Below are 18,826 nucleotides of genomic sequence, written 5' to 3'. Positions count from 1 at the left end.
ATATGAACATTACTTTTGCTAGTAATTGTTTTTTTTATTTTGTTTTTTATTGTTTCAACACAAAGATAATATTATATATATTTCTCTTCCAATGAAAAAAGTGCATCACTGTTCTACATTGCAAAGAGCGAGGATAAAAATAGCTTAAGTGTGAGAGCAAGACAGAAGATGATAGTTGTTTTACTAGATGCAATGGAGACACACCTTGATGACTCAACCATGATGCGCAATGGGTGTCTCACCCTATGCCAGTTCAGAATACCTCAGGATGTGGTAAGTCTCATATCATTTGTTGTGGTTATAGCATTCATTAGATTATTTATATGAATGAATAAGGCCATATTTCTTCTTTTCCTGATGCTTCCTCACTAATTGAAGAAATGTTGAACAAATATGAAAAAAAAAGTATATATTTTACCTAACTGCCCCATGAGTCTCTTCTATCCGTGGAGCCTCGTCTATCCATTTGAGTCTTCTGCGTCCCTCAGGAAGTTGGCCATGTCAACCAGTTGGAACCATAGGTCATGAAATATTTGTGATTATGTGTCAATGTGTGCAAAGTGCAGGGCAGTTGATTAGTAATTGCTCAGTGTCTTCTCTTTGGTAGTTGCATTGTGAGCACGAAGAGTCTTTGGATATGTTGAAACACTGTTTGCAGTGTTGTAGTGATGGTTGATGTCCAGAGTGTAAGTGAGAGAAAGTGACTTATGTATGTCTTGGAAATATAGTTTTTAATGAGTGCATTTCTAGATGGTTGGGGTATAAGATAGATCTGGGAGGTTGGGTTATTTCAATGTGTTTCTGTTTTGTCAGTGTTCTGTTGGAGGTGGGAGGATCTCTTAGTTGAGAGTAGTGAAGTGTGAGGCAGGGATAAGCCTTTACATCCTTTTTTGTTTTGATTATTATCTATGGAGTGGTTAGGATGGGAGGAGCCTTGTGCTATTGGATAGAATTGAGTGCTAAGCATGTTGTGGCGGGACTGCATTGCGGAGGTTCTTTGTTTCTTTGTGAAGGTGTTGAGCATTTGTAGTTGCTGGAAGGCATGGGTAAGTTTTTTCATCCTCTTTTGTGTTGATTGTTATCTATAGAGTGGTTAGAATGGGAAGGACCTTGTGTAATTGGATAGAATTGAGTGTGAAGCATGTTGCGATGGGACTGCATTGTGGAGGATTTTGTTTCTGTGTGAAGGTGTTGAGCATTTGTGGTTGCTGGAAGGCGACTAAATGGGGCTGGAGTGGGGTGGTCTGGAAACCCTCCCCTTTTTGTATTTGAATTTCTGGAAGAGGAAATAGGAGTCAAACAAGGAGTGCCCATTCTCCATTAAGGCTCAGACTGGGGTATCTAAATGTGTGTGGATGTAACCAAGATGAGAACAGAGGAAAGATAGGCAGTATGTTTGAGGAAAGAATCCGGAATGTTCTGGCTCTGAGGGCTGAGTGCAACGAAGCTCAAAGATAAAGGGGAAGAATGGTTTGGAAATGTCATTGGAGCAAAGTCAGGGGTTGTTGAGAGGACAAGAGCTAAGGCAGGAGTAGCACTACTGAAGCAGGAGTTATGGGAGTGTGTGACAGTGTACGGAAGTAAATTCTTTATTGAGGTGGGTAATACTGAAAGTGGGTGGTGAGATATGGGTGATTATTGGTGCTTGTGCACCTGACCAAGAGAAGAAAGATCATGAAAGGGGAGTAGCAGAGTGATTGTATCAGCATTTTTGGTGTGCAAAACTGGATGTTAGTGATGGGTCATTTAAATGTGAAGGTAAGTAGTGTGGCAAGTGAGGGTATACTTGGTTCGCATGGGGTATTCAGTGTTATGAATGGGAATGATGAAGAGCTTGTGGAGCTGTGGGTTGGAAAAAGACTGGTGATTGGGAGTACCTGGTTTAAAAAGATAGATATACACAAGTATAAGTATGTGAGTAGGAGAGATTGTTAGTGGGTATTATTTGATTATGTATTAATTGATAATTTGTAAAAGAGAGACTTTTAGATGTAAAGTGCTGAAAGGGGCAGGTGGTGGAATGTTTTATCACTGTCTTGTAGAAGTGAGGGTGAAGATTTGTATCTTGTAGAAGTGAGGGTGAAGATTTGTTGAGGTTTCTAAAAAGAGGAAACCATTGGTGAGAAGAGAGTTGCAAGAGTAAGTGAGCTTGGAAAGGACACTTCTGTGAAGAAATACCAACAGATATTGAGTGTAGAATGGCAAAAGGTGAGAGAAAAAGAAGTGAGAAGAGTTGTTGAAGACTGGGAGGTATTTAGGGATGCAGTGATGGCATGTGCAAGAGATGCATATGGCATCTGAAAGATGGGAGGTGGGCAGATTAGAAAGGGTAGCGAGTGGTGGAATGAAGTACAGTTGGTAGTGAAAGAGAAAAAGAGAGGCACTGAGGGGGGGGTACTTACAGAGGAGTGCAAATGATTGGAGATGCTGTAAGAGGAAGCGGCGGGAGGTCGAGGATAGTGTAGGGGTTGAAAAAGAGGGCAAATGAGAGTAGGAGTGAGAGAATATCATTAAACTTTACTGAGAATAAAAAGATGTTTTGGAAGTAGGTAGATAATGTGCAAAAGACAAGAAAACAAATGGGAACATCGATGAAGGGGACAAAAAGGGAAGTGATAGTAAGTAGTGATGACGTGAGATGGAGTGAGTGTTTTGAAGGATTGTTAAATATGTTTAATGATAGAGTGGTAGATGTAGGGTGTTTTAGTTGGGGTGGTATGTGAAGTGAGAGTCATGGAGAGTGGTTTGGTGAAAAGAGAAGAGATGGTGAGAGCCTTTTGGAAGATGAAATGCAATATTGCAGTTGAATTCATTAAGAAAAGGGGGTGACTGTGTTGTTGTTTGATTGATTGATTGATAAATATATCCATGGTAGGTATGGATCATGGTGAAGTGCCTGAGGATTGGCAAAATGCTTGTATGTGGCCATTGTGTAAAGGCAAAGAGGATAAAGGTGAGTATTCAAACTACAGAGGTATAAGTATGTTGAGTATACTTGATAAGTTGTATGTTAAGTTATTGATTGAGAGGTTGTAGGCATTTACAGAGCATCAGACTGGGGGAGAATCATTGTGGTTTCAGAAGTGGTAGAGGACACATTGTGTGGATCAAGTGTTTTCTCTGAGGAATGTGTTAGAAATATTTAGAAAAACAGATGTATTTGTATGAGGGATTTATGGATCTGGAGAAAGCATATGATAGGGTTGATAGATGCTTTGTGGAAGGTCTTAAGAATATATAGTGTGGGAGGTGAGCTGCTAGAAGCAGTGAGAGTATTTATCAAGGGAGTAAAAGGATGTGTGTGAGTAAAAAGAGATGAAAGTGAATGGTCCCCAGGGAAGGTCTTCATGTGGCGAGGGTGTGTGATGATACCATGGTTGTTTAATCTATTTATGGATGGGTACGTGAGGAAGGTAAATGTAATTCATGGAGAGAGGATCGAGTATGCCGTCTTTTGGGGATGAGAGGGCCTGGGAAGTGAGTCTGTCGTCGTTCATCGATGTTACAGCACTGGTGGCAGATTCAAGTGAGAAACTGCAGAAGTTGGTGACAGTTTGGAAGAGTGTGTGAAAGGATAAAGTCGAGAGTAAATGTGAATGAAATAATAGTCCAGCAGGGTTTAGGGACAAGTTATTTGCAATATAAGGTTGAATGGAGAAAAATTGGAGGAAGTGAAGTGTTTTAGATATCTGGGAGTGGACTTGATAGACAGCTAATGGAACCATGGAAGTGAGTCATGGGATAGGGAAGGGGCAAAGGTTGTAGGAGTGATGAACAATGTGTGAAAGAGAGAACGCTATCTCGGAGGGCAAAAATGTGTATATTATATGGTTGTGAGGCATAGGCTATAGATAGGATTGTGTGCAGGAGGGTCGATATGTTGGAAATGAAATATTTGAGGACATTAAGTGGTGTAAGGTTGCTTTATCAAATAATTGATGAAAGGGTAAGAGATATGTGTGGAAATAAAAAGAGTGTGTTTGAGTGAGCAGAAGAGGGTGTGTTGAAATGGTGTGGACATATGGAGAGAATGAGTGGAGAAAGGCTGACAAAGGGGATATATGGGTTAGGAGCGAAGGGAACAAGCAGAACCGGAAGACCAGATTAGAGATGGAAGGATGGAATGAAAAAGACTTTGAGTGATTGGAGCTTAAACATGCAGGAGAGTGAAAGGTGTGCATGGAGTGGAGTGAATTGAAACATTGTCGTGCACTGGGGTCAACGTGCTGTCAATAGACTGAACCAGGGCATGTGAATTGTCTGGGTGAAACCATGGAAAGGTCTGTAGGGCCTGGATGTGGATAGGGAGTTGTGATTAGGAGAAAAGTTGCAATGCTAAACATTTAGACCTACCATCCTTTTTCACATTTGATGCATCTAGTAACAAAAATGTGGAAAAGGATGATAAATTGAAATGTTTAGTGTTGCCGTATTCTTATAACTTAGCTAATGTGAGACAAGTACTAAAAAACAGTGCTTTTAATTTTGCCTTCCACTGCAGTAACACTTGTCAGAAAGGCCTTGATTAAAAGTGGGCCAAATTATCAGAAAATTGGAATTGTTTACACCCTCAAATGTAAGGCATGTAAAGATGTACACATTGGCCAGACCGGTAAAACTGTAATTGAGAGGGTATTGTCACCACCATTCAGTAAGCAGGAATGACCACAAAAATCCGATTGCTAAACATTGTCATGAAAACAATCACCCTGTAGACCTTATCAACCCAGTCACATTGTACCCCTCTTCTGATTGTGCTGCTTGTAGCATCATTGAATCTTTCTAGATTACTAATACCAAGATTTTTAACTTGTCCCCAGGTAATATGCTACTTGTAGCATCATTGAATCTTTCTTATTTACTAATACTAAGATCTTTAACTTGTCCCCAGGTAACTTTAAAGCAGATCTTATTATCAACTAAATTATTATGAAAGACTTAGGAAGAAACAATAACATGAGAAAAATAGTTGAACACATCTTATTTCCCAGCCCCCATTTGTTCTCGTCTTACACGTTATTTACATCCTTCCAAAACATCTTTTTATTCTCCCTAAAGTTTTATGATACTCTCTCCCTCCATTTTCATTGCTTGGACAATGTTTTGATTATTATTGGATACATTATTTCCATGAACATAGTGTTTGAGTATATTTAATGTTTTTAGCCCACAGTCCCAAATCCCTCATTTACATGGAAATGGATATTATGATGCAGTGAATTCACTGCTGCATGATTTTTCTTGGAACCTATATTGTCCTGTATCATGACACTACTCATTTTGTACTTGTCTACAATTAGTTTAGATTTGTGATTTCATGAAACTGACTAATAATTTGTGTAGGTCATTCTGGATGAATAGCTGTTTAGGTCATTCTGGATGATTCTCTGATAATTTTCTGAGACCAGAGGTTATTGTTGTAGGAATAGAGTCATATATATCATATATATCTTTTTTTTCTGTAAAGGTCTTTATCCATCCAGTGGTTATATTGTTCCTATATCTGAAGCCATTCAGGCAAGGTATCTAAGCTAATTGACTGAGAATAGCTATCCCTCATTCAACCCAAAACTTTTCTGTACTGATTGTAGTTGTTTTGATAATCGATATGCTATAAACAGTGCAGCATCATCTGTATAAAACAGCTTGGGCATCTTCCATTGTGTTTTTCTGTAGCTAGGTACAACACCACTGTTACCCCATTTGTATCACTTGTCTTACAATGCTTGATCCATAAGAACATTAAATAGCCACAATGATTCACACAGACTTGATTGATTGATTTATGATTACCCTTGGATCAATTTCTATGAAAGAGTCATGGCATTACCTAGGGCATTTTTAATGGCTCTTACAGCCAAAGACTTCACTGCTTGTAGTTGTAGGGAAATATAAAGTCCTTTGGAGTTAGAAGTTCTTTGATGAAACTCTACTCTTAATGATACAGCCTTGTAAAAGGTGACTGTTTAGCAACATCATAGTCTTGATGCACTCCCCATTTTTTCAAATCACTCATTTAAGCTATCAGTTACTCTCACTTATTACAACCATTAAAAAAGCTTTTATCAACATTCAGAAGTCTTCCATACACTCCATGATATCAAGGGAATAAGAAAACCTTCAGTGCTTTCTTGTTCACTTATTGGATTTTCTTTTCATGATTGTTACATACTTAATTTTTCTATAAAACTCTCTCCTTTATGTATCTTAGTGCAAAAACCTGATGTACACACATTCTTCCCTTTGTGAACCCATTATTATTTTCTATCTTTCTCTAGTTATCTCATTTATCTTTGGTAATTTACCATATGTATTTCTTAAAGGTTCATGGTGATATCACAAGTCAGTTTTAACTAATGTTGTACAAAAATTATTTAAGAAAAGTTTTATGGTATGTGATATTATTGTCTCAAGTACATGTTGATTTTTCAGCTGTTTGAATACCGTCGTCTGGTTCAACTGTTATTGCGTTTAATTCGATGCAGGGGTGATGGGGATGACTTTGTACGACATATTGCCATCTACCTCCTTAATTCCCTAGCCTGTCAGGTGGATGGAGAGCAGAAAGAACTAGTTGGAGACCTTGGTGCTATTGAGGTTAGTGATGCTAGAATATTGACAGATCCAGAATTTTACTTTGCATTCTCAAAGTACTGAACATAGAAGGAAAGGATGCGTCAGCTAAGATGAATATCCTGTTTTTTTTTAAATTGTACGTCATATATGTAAAGAGGTATTGTGATATTTTTCCAAAAGACTCATGGCCCTTAATTGTAGTCTTCTGAAAAATGGTAAATAATATAGCCAAAATTGGTATTTTTGAAAAACTTTTTTTAAGAGGTTGAGTTTTGATTTCATCTCTTTCAGTTATGAAAAAATATGCTAAAGCAACTTGGGAGAGTAATATTTCTGTGGTATACCAACCTTAGATATGTTAATGTAGCACCTAATCACCAGATACCCCTTTATCCATACCTTTTTATTTGCAGTCTTATGTACAGGCAATTTATTCTTGTTAAATCCTGTAAGTGCACATGGATGGAAGGAGATTTACACAAGTAATGGCTTCATTTTAAAACCATCCATGGCATTGTCACACAGTAGTAGGGTGAGTCGGTTCTTGGTCATGTGATTGCTTTGAATTTGGGTGCTACATTTTTCTCTTTTGAGATGTATGTTCCGGATGGTGTCTTCTTCCAGTAAAGGCCACTTTTGTTTGTATTAAATGCTTACCTAGTGTTGTATCCCTCTGTTTCAATGATGCTTTTTAGTTTATCAGGAATTTTAATAGCAGTTTCATGATTTGCACTTGCAGATTTCTTAGGTACTTTTAAACTATGAAGGTTTCAGCATCTTGAAAACCTGTCAAGCTATCACTCATTTGCTATGAAGTGATTGTTTAGTCCAATTTCCTCCTAAACAAAATGCTTATAGATCGGTTTAACCTTAACCCTAACACAGGGACTGCTGAGATCTGGCTTTTTCTTTCAAGTCTTGTCCTCATATCATATACCAAGTAACTTTTTCAGATTTTTTTTTTTTTTTTGTTGAGGACTTCTGATTCTTGTCATTATATTTGCTGAAAGAGATGTTTGGTGCCTCACCCACTTCTTTAAGTAGTTGGCAGTCTTCTTAATGGCACATACTTTTTCAAAGCTCAGACATGTGACCAGGTACAGATGCACCCCTCACCTGCTTCAGCTCACTTCTGTATCAGGGGCTTTCATATGACAACGGCTCATAGAGTGACATTTCGCTGTAGTGACATTCGAGAGTTAGGTTGCAGATTCTAAGAATGACTCTTAAGGTCTTGCAAAAGGAACATTTTTGGGAAAAATTCATAATTCAGTTTCTCATTTTGAATATTAATTTCCACAGAGAATTAATTATTTGCAGATACTGGAAGGTTATGTATGTATATGTCTGTGCATTACACATGACAGCTAGAGACTGAATAAGAGCGAATGTGGCCTTTGTTGTCTTTTTCTAGCACTACTTTGCGCATGCGCGGGGGTAGGGGGGTGCCATTTTCATGTGTGGCGGGGTGGCGATGGGAATGGATGAAGGCAGCAAGTATGGATATGTGCATTTGTATATGTTTATCTGTCTGTGTATATATATGTATGTATACATTGAAATGTATAGGTATGTATATGTGCTTGTGTGGGCGTTTATGTATATATATGTGCATGTGGGTGGGTTGGGCCATTCTTTTATCTGTTTCCTTGCGCTACCTTGCTGATGCGGGAGACAGCGACTAAGTATAATAAAATTGATAAAATAAATGTCTGCTTATTTGTGTGTATATGTGTATATGTTTATATGTATTTATTTATTTATTTATTATATGTATGTATATGTATGGGCATTTATGTATGTATATGTGTATGATTTTGCAGGGAAGTAGTGCAGATGACTAGGAGATGTATAAATGAAAGTGGCAGGAGGTCAGGAGAAAGTGCAAGAGGTGAAAAAGAAGGCAAATGAGAGCTTGGGTGAGAGAGTATCATTAAATTTCATGGAGAATAAAAAGATGTTTTGGAAGGAGGTAAATAAAGTGCATAAGATGAGAAGAAAAGGGAACATCAGTGAATGGGGCTAATGGGGAGGTAATAACAAGTAGTGATGAAGTGAGGAGATGGAATGAATATTTTGAAGGTTTGTTGAATGTGTTTGATGATAGAGTGGCAGATATAGGGTGTTTTGGTTGAGCTTGTGTGCGAAGTGAGAGGGTCAGGGAGAATGTTTTGGTAAACAAAGAAGAGGTAGTGAAAGCTTTGCAGAAGATGAAAGCCGGCAAGGCAGCGGGTGTGGATGGTATTGCATTGGAATTTATAAAAAAGGAGGTGACTTGTGTTGTTGATTGGTTGGTAAGGATATTCACTGTATGCATGGCTCATGGTGAAGTGCCTGAGGATTGGGGGAATGCACACATAGTGCCATTGTACAAAGGCAAAGGGGATAAAGATGACTGTTCAAATTACAGAGATATAAGTTTGGTAAGTATTCCTGGGAAATTATATGGTAGGGTATTGATTGAGAGGGTAAAGGCATGTACAGAGCATCAGATTGGGGAAGAGCAGTTTGGTTTCAGAAGTGGTAGAGGATGTGTGGATCAGGTGTTTGCTTTGAAGAAATTATGTGAGAAATACTTAGAAAAACAGATGGATTTGTATGTAGCATTTATGGATCTGGAGAAGGGTTGATAGAGATCCTTTGTGGAATTTATTAAGAGTATATGGTGTGGGAGGTAAGTTGCTAGAAGCAGTGAAAAGTTTTTATCGAGGATGTAAGGCATGTGTACGAGTAGGAAGAGAGGAAAGTGATTGGTTCCCGTGAATGTCAGTTTGCAGCAGTTGTGCGTAATATCTCCATGATTGTTTAATTTGTTTATGGATGGGGTTAGGGAGGTGAATGCAAGAGTTTTGGAGAGAGGGGAAAGTATGCTGTCTGTTGTGGATGAGGGGGCTTGGGAAGTGTGCCAGTTGTTGTTCGCTGATGATACTGCGCTGGTGGCTGATTCGAGTGAGAAACTGCAGAAGTTGGTGACTGAGGTTGATAAAGTGTGCGAAAGAAGAAAGCTGAGAGTAAATGTGAATAAGAGCAAGGTTATTAGGTTCAGTAGGGTTTAGGGATAAGTCAATTGGGAGGTAAGTTTGAATGGAGAGAATCTGGAGGAAGTGAAGTGTTTTAGATATCTGGGAGTGGTTAGCAGCGGATGGAGCCATGGAAGCGGAAGTGAGTCACAGGTTAGGGGAGGGGGCGAAGGTTCTGGGAGCGTTGAAGAATGTGTGTAAGGCGAAAATGTTATCTCGGAAAGCAAAAATGGGTATGTTTGAAATAATAGTGGTTTCAACAATGTTATATGGTTGCGAGGCATAGGCTAGATAGGGTTGTGCGGAGGAGGGTGGATGTGTTGGAAATTAAATGTTTGAGGACAATATGTGGTGTGAGGTGGTTTAATTGAGTAAGTAATGAAAGGATAAGAGAGGTATGTGGTAATATAAAGTGTGGTTGAGAGAGCAGAAGAGGGTGTGTTGAAATGGTTTGGTCACATGGAAAGAATGAGTGAGGAAAGATTGACCAAGAGGATATATGTGTCGGAGGTGGAGGGAACGAGGAGAAGTGGGAGACCAAATTGGAGGTGGAAAGATGGAGTGAAAAAGATTTTGAGTGATTGGGGCCTGAACATGCAGGAGGGTGAAAGGCGGGCAAGAAATAGAGTGAATTGGATCGATGTGGTATACCGGGGTCGACATGCTGTCAGTTGATTGAATCGGGGCATGTGAAGTGTCTGGGGTAAACCATGGAAAGTTGTGTGGGGTCTGGATGTGGAAAGGGAGCTGTGGTTTCAGACATTATTATATGACAGCTGGAGACCGAGTGTGAGCGAATGGGGCCTTTGTTGTCTTTTCCTAGCGCTACCTCGCACACATGAGGGGGAGGGGGATCTTATTCCATGTGTGGCGAGTTGGCGATGGGAATAAATAAAGGCAGACAGTATGAATTATGTACATGTGTATATATGTATATGTCTGTGTGTGTATATATATGTGTACATTGAGATGTATAGGTATGTATATTTGCGTGTGTGGACGTGTATGTATATACATGTGTATGGGGGTGGGTTGGGCCATTTCTTTTGTCTGTTTCCTTGCGCTGCCTCGCAGACACGGGAGACAGCGACAAAGCAAAATAATAATATAATAATATTTCATTATGTGTTTGAAAACTGGATGCTCCTTACAAAGTTTCCATTAGGGGCTGGAATGTGATTCTTAATGATTTTGCTTGTGTTACAATAAAAGTCACTCATTGGATGGGCTGAATATAAAGCATTCGCATACTTTAGTGATTAGATACATGTGTTTGTCTGGAGAAAGGTGTTTCTGATGGGTATACGTCTGGAGGAAGTGGAGTTTAAGACTTATTCGAAAAGTTGGTTGTGTAGTGTTTGTTAGGTATATTTTATTATGTTTTATTGTTATTTTTGTTGGGGGTGAGGGAGTCTCTGGGTAGAGGTTACTGAAGCATGAGGCAGGGATAAGCTATTTACTTCTTCTTAGAGGTTGTTGGTTGGTTATAGAGTGGTTTGGCTGGGAGGCATTTGGTGCTATTGCATAGAATTGGATGCCAGGCATGTTTAGTTGAGTCTGTATTTGGAGGATCTTTCATTCATTTTGCAGGCTTTGAATATTTGTGGTTGCTAGGCAGCCAGCGATTGTTCTGGGTGCACCATTTCGTGTGGAATACCGGGAAGGTAAGGCATAGTTTAAAATGAAGGTGAAATGTGTACAATGTTAAAGGATTCTTTTTCATGTCTAAATCTGGTGCCAGTCAGTGTTTTAAGGGTATTTAGTTTTGTTACTTTTTTATTTATGTTAGTGATGTGGGGATTGAATGTCATTTGATGTCTAGAATGGCTCTAGTTTCAGTACATTATACATGAGAGCTTGAGTGGATGTTTACAATTGAGGCCTTTGTTTGTTCCTGACACTACTTCTCTTTAGCAGGAGAAACATTTAGATATCAAAAGTGTAAGGCATGCGTATAAGTAGGAAGAGAGGAGAGTGAGTGGTTGCAGGTTCAGGTTGGCCTGTGCAGGGATGTATGATATCACCTTGGTAGTTTATTGTGATTAGGAATGGGGGTATTGAGTACGTTAAACACAAAGATCTTGGAGAGAGCAGTTAGTATGCAGTCTGTAGTGGGTGAAGTTTATTGTGATTAGGAATGGTGGTATTGAGTAAGTTAAATGCAAAGATCTTGGAGAGAGCAGTTAGCATGCAGTCCTGTAGTGGGTGAGGGGGTGCTGGGAAGTGAGTTAGTTGTGGTTTGCTGGTGACACAACACTGGTGGCAGATAAGAGTGAGAAACTACAGGAGTTGGTGACTGAGTTTGGGAGAGTGTGTGAAAGGAGGAAGTTAAAGGTAGACGAGGATAAAAGCAAGGGTATTAGGTTTAGTAGGGCAGAGGGACAGGTTAGTTGGGATGTGAGTTTGAATGGAGAAAATATGGAAGAAGTGAATTGTTTTAGGTACCTGCAAGTGGACGTGGCAGCAAATGGACACATGAAAGTGAGTCAGGTTGAGAGAGGGGGTGAAGGTTTTTTTTGAGCATTTAGGAATCTGTGGAAAGAAAGGTGGTTATCTTGGATGGTGAAAATGGGCATGTTTGAAGATACATTAGTCTCATCGATATTGTATGAATGCAAGGGTGTATGGAGGATATTGGAGTTGTTGGAAATGTAATGTCTGAGGACATTTTTTTGGTGTGAGTGGTTTGATTGAGCAAGTAATGAAAGGGTAAAAGTGAGATAAGGCAATAAGAAGATTGTGGTTTCTTTCTGCCTCACTAACATGTGGACCACTGGCATTCTGTCCACAAACATACAATCTCTGCTTGTCATGTGTAACACTTGACAACACTTAACTCATACTGCTCATTCTTCATAACTCTAGATTTTCCTGTGGTGAGCACTATGTGCTAGCCCTGCCTTTTGGCAAAATGATACTAGCAGTAGATAGAATTAGTAGGTAGGAACATTGGGGCAGGAACATTAGGTGGAAGTATTAGGTATGAGCAGAAATAGTAGTAATCATTAGGAACAATAGGTAGGAGCCTCTGCAGTCACTGTGCCAGACTTGCCCTCTGCCAGTGGCCTGTTTAGGGTGAGGCACTCAAGACTGAGAAGTGGCACCGAAGTTTTTTAGTTATGGAGACTCTTGCTGTGGCCACTCTTTTGAAGGAGTTCATATTGGAACATGCATCAGGGATATAGATAGATATAGAGAGTTGATAGGGATTTACCAGAATTGTTTGACATATGGAGATAATGAGCTAGGAGAGACTGACAGAATGGATATATATGATGGAAGTAAAGAAGGAGTAGACCAAACTAGAGGTGAAAGAATGGAGTGAAAAATATTTTGGTTGGTTGAGGCCTAAACATAGATGAGCATAAAAGGTGTGCACTGGATCAGGTTAATTGTAATGATGTGGTATACAGGCCTTGACATGCTGTCGCTAGACTGAACCAGGGCTTGTGAAGTGGCCCTGGGAAACCTTGAAAAGGTATATGAATCCTTGTTGTGGACAGGAGGCTATGGTTTTGGTGCATTGCACATGACAACTAGAGGATGTATGTGAGCATATGTGGCCTGTCATCATCTGTTCTTGGCTCTTCCATGCTAAAGCAAGAAATGGCAAGCATGTATGAAAGAAAAAAAAGAAATGAATGGACAGAATTTCTTGCAGTGATATTTACTCGTTATCTATCACTTATTAGCTATTATTCAGTAATTCTCAGTAAGAATGAGTCTGCCTACATTATAACACAGCAAGGTACAATTATAAAGCATATGTTTGTCATCCTTGTGGCAATTCACAGATGTAGGTAAATAGAATATCCGTGGTTTCTAATTTAGACAGAGTTATTTTATTTAGTTTGTGGAAATTATTTTTTTCATGTTTGACATTCTTCATTTTTCCACAGACAATGCTGAAGCTGATAAGTGACAGGTTGCAACGCCACATGCATGATGATATGCTTGAGATTGCTTGGTCAGCCATGTGGAATGTCACTGACGAAACTCCCATTAACTGCCTGCGGTTTTTAGATGGTCAGGGTATGACCTATTTCCAAAAGTGTCTTAAGGTATGTTCATGTCATTTCTTGAATTTATATAAAGTATGAAGTAATGCTTCATAGAAATATCTCTTTAAGGTCCATATTTTATTTTTGCTGTTTTTCCATAGGAATTTCCTGACAAACCTGAGTTACTAAGAAACATGATGGGTTTATTGGGGAATGTAGCTGAAGTAAAGGACCTGAGATCACGCCTTATGACTCCAGAACTTCTCACTACCTTTGCTGAGCTCCTAGATTCTAATTCCGATGGAATTGAGGTGAGTTGGTGGGGTTAGCATCTAACCATGTGCATAACATTATCTTTTATATGGAGAAAATGCAGTTTTTTCTTAGCAGACAGCTGCTGCAACTTTGAATTATGAATCATGAGAATAATCACCTTGTGATGTATGGGCCACTTAGAAACTTGATTACTGAAATTATGGTTGCATGAGGGAGGGAACCATAAGGGAAGAATATAAGGTGAGAAATATATGGGAGGGAAGCATGAGGGAGTCATGAATAAGGATTATATGGGGAGGGGGTTAGGGAAATACAAATAGGAAATATAAAGGAATCATAAGGAAGGAGTGTATAGTGAAGGATACAGAGTTAGGAATCATGAGGGAGGGAATCTCAGGAGAAGGATGTTTGGTAAAGCAAGATTTTCTCTGTGGTCAAGGATCTATAATGCCACCGTGGTTATCTAAAGGTTTGTAACACACCCCCATCTGCATCTCTCACTGATAACCCCATTAGTTCACATGTTCTCACACTATTCCCTTCTTTCCAAAACATTTTCTAGTTTTCTCTAAAGTTTGTCAATACTTAATCACTGTGCCTCATTTGCTCTTTTTCAGCACCTGCACCTTCTCTTAACCTCCTGCATTTTTCTCTTATATTTACTTAATCACTTGTACTCCTTCCCTGCAGATATTGTCTATATACCTCTCTTTCTCTTTCACTAATTGTTAAACTTCCTCTTCCCAATTCTCATTATTCTTTCTCAAATGCCCACATTCCACCTTTTGCATGGCACACATTTCACGAACTCATTTAGGAAGTGCTTCCTTTGATATCTTTCATTCTTTGCGTACTTTCTTAGTTTGATTTACTTTCACCTTGTAATACTTGTTATCCAACCTCCTGGTATTTTTACATGCAAGCTTTTTTTCCAGGCTTACTCAGTTCCACCGCTGTATTTAAACCAGGTGCCACATTTTGAATTGCCAGTTCTTTATCAGCACAGAACTTGACAAATTGTTCACCATTTCATGCACCCCAAAAATGTCCTCACCTGCCACATCACCCACACTTACATTCAGATCTCTCGTGTGTAATACTACATCCTTTGCACTAGCTCTCATATACAGTTGCCTGTACAATAATTCATGCATTTCCTTGGCAGGATAGAAGTTGCTGGCTGCTAAGGTGATATGTTTTGGGGATGATATGTTATCATTGGCAGGAAGGTTATTCTGGCAATATGGGAGGTAAGAGGAAAATTATTAGGATGAGTGATTATACCTTTGAACAGTACCATTCACAGAAGCAAGCGGATGAGGACCTGGAGAGCTCATATTTAATGGTAATGACAATAACATAATGATTATACAATGATAATGGTTATTATAATTATATTATTAGAACAATAAATTGGACTGAAAGGTGGTTACTTTCATGGTGTGTGTAAAATCTTGTGTAAAATTTTCACTGGGACAAACAAAGGTAGTACCATCTTAGCATACAGTATTGTTAGAGAAAAGTGGACTGTGCTCTAGAGAGATATTGATGATTTGCTCATCTGTGAAAAGGAAGGATTGCATGAGTAGTGTGTGATAGATGAAAAAAGAAATAAGATGAGACAAGATAAAGAATGTAGTGTGAAGAGATGTACAAATGTAAAATCACTTGTTGATAGGAAACTATGAAGGAAAGGTAGTAATAGTTTGGTAGAATCAAGCTATATATACATTTTTATTGTCAACTGTAAGCTTGTGAATTTTCCTTGGTTAGGTACCTTTGAAGTTTGTCATGATTCTCTTTCCTTCACAGGTGAGTTACAATGCTGCTGGAGTGTTATCTCACATTGCAAGTGGTGGAGCTGAGGCTTGGACCATAGATCGACCGACAAGAAATGAGGTGTTGGAAAGAATGGTGGCAGCCATAGAACGGTGGGATCTAGCGTCAAAGCGCAATATAAATTATAGGTCAGTACATCTTGCTCTGTGGAAGGTATTAAGAATATATGGTGTGGGGGGCAAGTTGTTAGAAGCAGTGAAAAGTTTTTATCAAGGATGTAAGGCATGTGTACGTGTAGGAAGAGAGGAAAGTGATTGGTTCTCGGTGAATGTAGGTTTGCGGCAGGGGTGTGTGATGTCTCCATGGTTGTTTAATTTGTTTATGGATGGGGTTGTTAGGGAGGTGAATGCAAGAGTTTTGGAAAGAGGGGCAAGTATGAAGTCTGTTGGGGATGAGAGAGCTTGGGAAGTGAGTCAGTTGTTGTTCGCTGATGATACAGCGCTGGTGGCTGATTCATGTGAGAAACTGCAGAAGCTGGTGACTGAGTTTGGTAAAGTGTGTGAAAGAAGAAAGTTAAGAGTAAATGTGAATAAGAGCAAGGTTATTAGGTACAGTAGGGTTGAGGGTCAAGTCAATTGGGAGGTAAGTTTGAATGGAGAAAAACTGGAGGAAGTAAAGTGTTTTAGATATCTGGGAGTGGATCTGGCAGCGGATGGAACCATGGAAGCGGAGTGGATCAAAGGGTGGGGGAGGGGGCGAAAATCCTGGGAGCCTTGAAGAATGTGTGGAAGTTGAGAACATTATCTCGGAAAGCAAAAATGGGTATGTTTGAAGGAATAGTGGTTCCAACAATGTTGTATGGTTGCGAGGCGTGGGCTATGGATAGAGTTGTGCGCAGGAGGATGGATGTGCTGGAAATGAGATGTTTGAGGACAATGTGTGGTGTGAGATGGTTTGATCGAGTAAGTAACGTAAGGGTAAGAGAGATGTGTGGAAATAAAAAGAGCGTGGTTGAGAGAGCAGAAGAGGGTGTTTTGAAATGGTTTGGGCACATGGAGAGAATGAGTGAGGAAAGATTGACCAAGAGGATATATGTGTCGGAGGTGGAGGGAACGAGGAGAAGTGGGAGACCAAATTGGAGGTGGAAAGATGGAGTGGAAAAGATTTTGTATGATCGGGGCCTGAACATGCAGGAGGGTGAAAGGAGAGCAAGGAATAGAGTGAATTGGATCGATGTGGTATACTGGGATTGACGTGCTGTCAGTGGATTGAACCAGGGCATGTGAAGCGTCTGGGGTAAACCATGGAGAGCTGTGTAGGTATGTATATTTGCGTGTGTGGACGTATGTATATACATGTGTATTGGGGTGGGTTGGGCCATTTCTTTCGTCTGTTTCCTTGCGCTACCTCGCAAACGCGGGAGACAGCGACAAAAAAAAAAAAAAACTTGTTTGTGTACTTAGTCTTATTTTCACTATTATGACATATTTTTGGTACCTTTTTGCTGTTTCCTGCCTTAGGGAGGTAGCACTAGGAGCAAATAACTGACATATGGAAAAGACTTCTATATTAGCTTCTTCCTCTGGTCCTACTTTTTGAAAGTAAGATACAAGAGGGGAAGAATTCCAGTCCCTTACTTTCCCCCATGGTTATCTTTTGTAACATTAAGGAGACACTTAGATTTTTTTTTTTATTCATGGTTCAGAGTGAAATTTATGCAAAAGGGCTATGCATATGATAGGGGAGAAAGAATACTTTCCATGTATTCCCTGCATATCGTAGAAGGCGATTAAAAGGGGAGGGAGCAGGGGCTGGAAATCCTCCCCTCCTGTATTTACTTTTCTAAAAGAAGCAGAGAAGGGGGCCAAATGAGGATTTTCCCCTCAGGCTCAGTTGTCTGTTCTTAACGCTACCGCACAAACATGGGAAATGGTAAATATGCATGAAAAAAGTATAAAGCTATATTTATGACATATATCCCTAGGGATTGGGGAGAAAGAATACTTCCCACATATTCCCTGCGTGTTATAGAAGGTGACTAAAAGGGGAGGGAGAAGGGAGCTGGAAATCCTTCCCTCTCATTTCTAATTTTCCAAAAGAAGGAACAGAGAAGGGGGCCAAGTGAGGTTATTCCCTCAAAGGCTCAGTCCTCTGTTCGTAATGCTACCTTGCTGATGCAGGAAATGGAGAATAGTATAGAAAAAAAATTAATGACAATATGGTCAGGGTTTTTGTTGCATTACACATGACAGCTAGAGACTGAGTGTGAACGAATGTGGTAAACAGAGAAGAGGTAGTGAAAAGCTTTGCGGAAGATGAAAGCCAGCAAGTCAGCGGGTTTGGATGGTATTGCAGTGGAATTTATTAAAAAAGGGGGTGACTGTGTTGTTGACTGGTTGGTAAGGATATGTGATGTATGTATGACTCATGGTGAGGTGCCAGAGGATTGGCGGAATGCATGCATGGTGCCATCGTACAGAGGCAAAGGGGATAAAAGTGAGTGCTCAAATTACAGAGGTATAAGTTTGTTGAGTTTATCCCTGGGGATAGGGGAGAAAGAATACTTCCCACGTATTCCCTGCGTGTCGTAGAATGCGACTAAAAGGGAAGGGAGCGGGGGGCTGGAAATCCTCCCCTCTTGTTTTTTTTTTTCTTTTTTTTCCCAAAGAAGGAACAGAGAAGGGGGCCAGATGAGGATATTCCCTCAAAGGCCCAGTCCTCTGTTCTTAACGCTACCTCGCTAGCGCGGGAAATGGCAAATAGTATGAAAGAAAAGAAGTTTGTTGAGTATTCCTAGGAAATTATATGGAAGTGTATTGATTGAGAGGGTGAAAGCATGTACAGAGTATCAGATTGGGGAAGAGCAGTGTCGGTTTCAGAATTGGTAGAGGATGTGTGGATCAGGTGTTTGCTTTGAAGAATGTATGTGAGAAATACTTAGAAAAACCAATGGATTTATATGTAGCATTAGTGGATCTGGAGAAGGCATATGATAAGAGTTGATAGAGATACTCTGTGGAAAGTATTAAGGATATATGGTGTTTGAGGCAATTTGCATGAAGCAGTGAAAAGTTTTTATCGAGGATGTAAGGCATGTGTACGAGTAGGAAGAGAGGAAAGTGATTGGTTCGCAGTGACTGTCGGTTTGTGGCATTGGTGCATGATGTCTCCTTG

The 18,826-nt window shown here is 39.7% G+C and overlaps 1 protein-coding gene across 7 annotated transcripts in view; it reads left to right on the top strand.

Moving 5' to 3' along the window:
- LOC139765012 (protein zer-1 homolog) overlaps window positions 1-18,826 on the top strand; it is a 64,334-nt gene that overhangs the window by 30,923 nt on the left and 14,585 nt on the right. For all 7 annotated transcript variants that reach the window (XM_071692077.1, XM_071692075.1, XM_071692074.1 and 4 more), the window contains exons 6-10: window positions 102-273; window positions 6,433-6,597; window positions 13,496-13,657; window positions 13,759-13,908; window positions 15,686-15,840. In XM_071692077.1, the coding sequence (XP_071548178.1) occupies window positions 102-273; window positions 6,433-6,597; window positions 13,496-13,657; window positions 13,759-13,908; window positions 15,686-15,840 (804 nt within the window). The remainder of the gene's footprint in view (window positions 1-101; window positions 274-6,432; window positions 6,598-13,495; window positions 13,658-13,758; window positions 13,909-15,685; window positions 15,841-18,826) is intronic.

Source organism: Panulirus ornatus, chromosome 52 (assembly GCF_036320965.1).
Source record: "Panulirus ornatus isolate Po-2019 chromosome 52, ASM3632096v1, whole genome shotgun sequence".
Lineage (NCBI taxonomy): Eukaryota > Metazoa > Arthropoda > Malacostraca > Decapoda > Palinuridae > Panulirus > Panulirus ornatus.
Note: the sequence above shows the minus strand (reverse complement) of the source record. Positions and strands in the feature narration are given on the sequence as shown.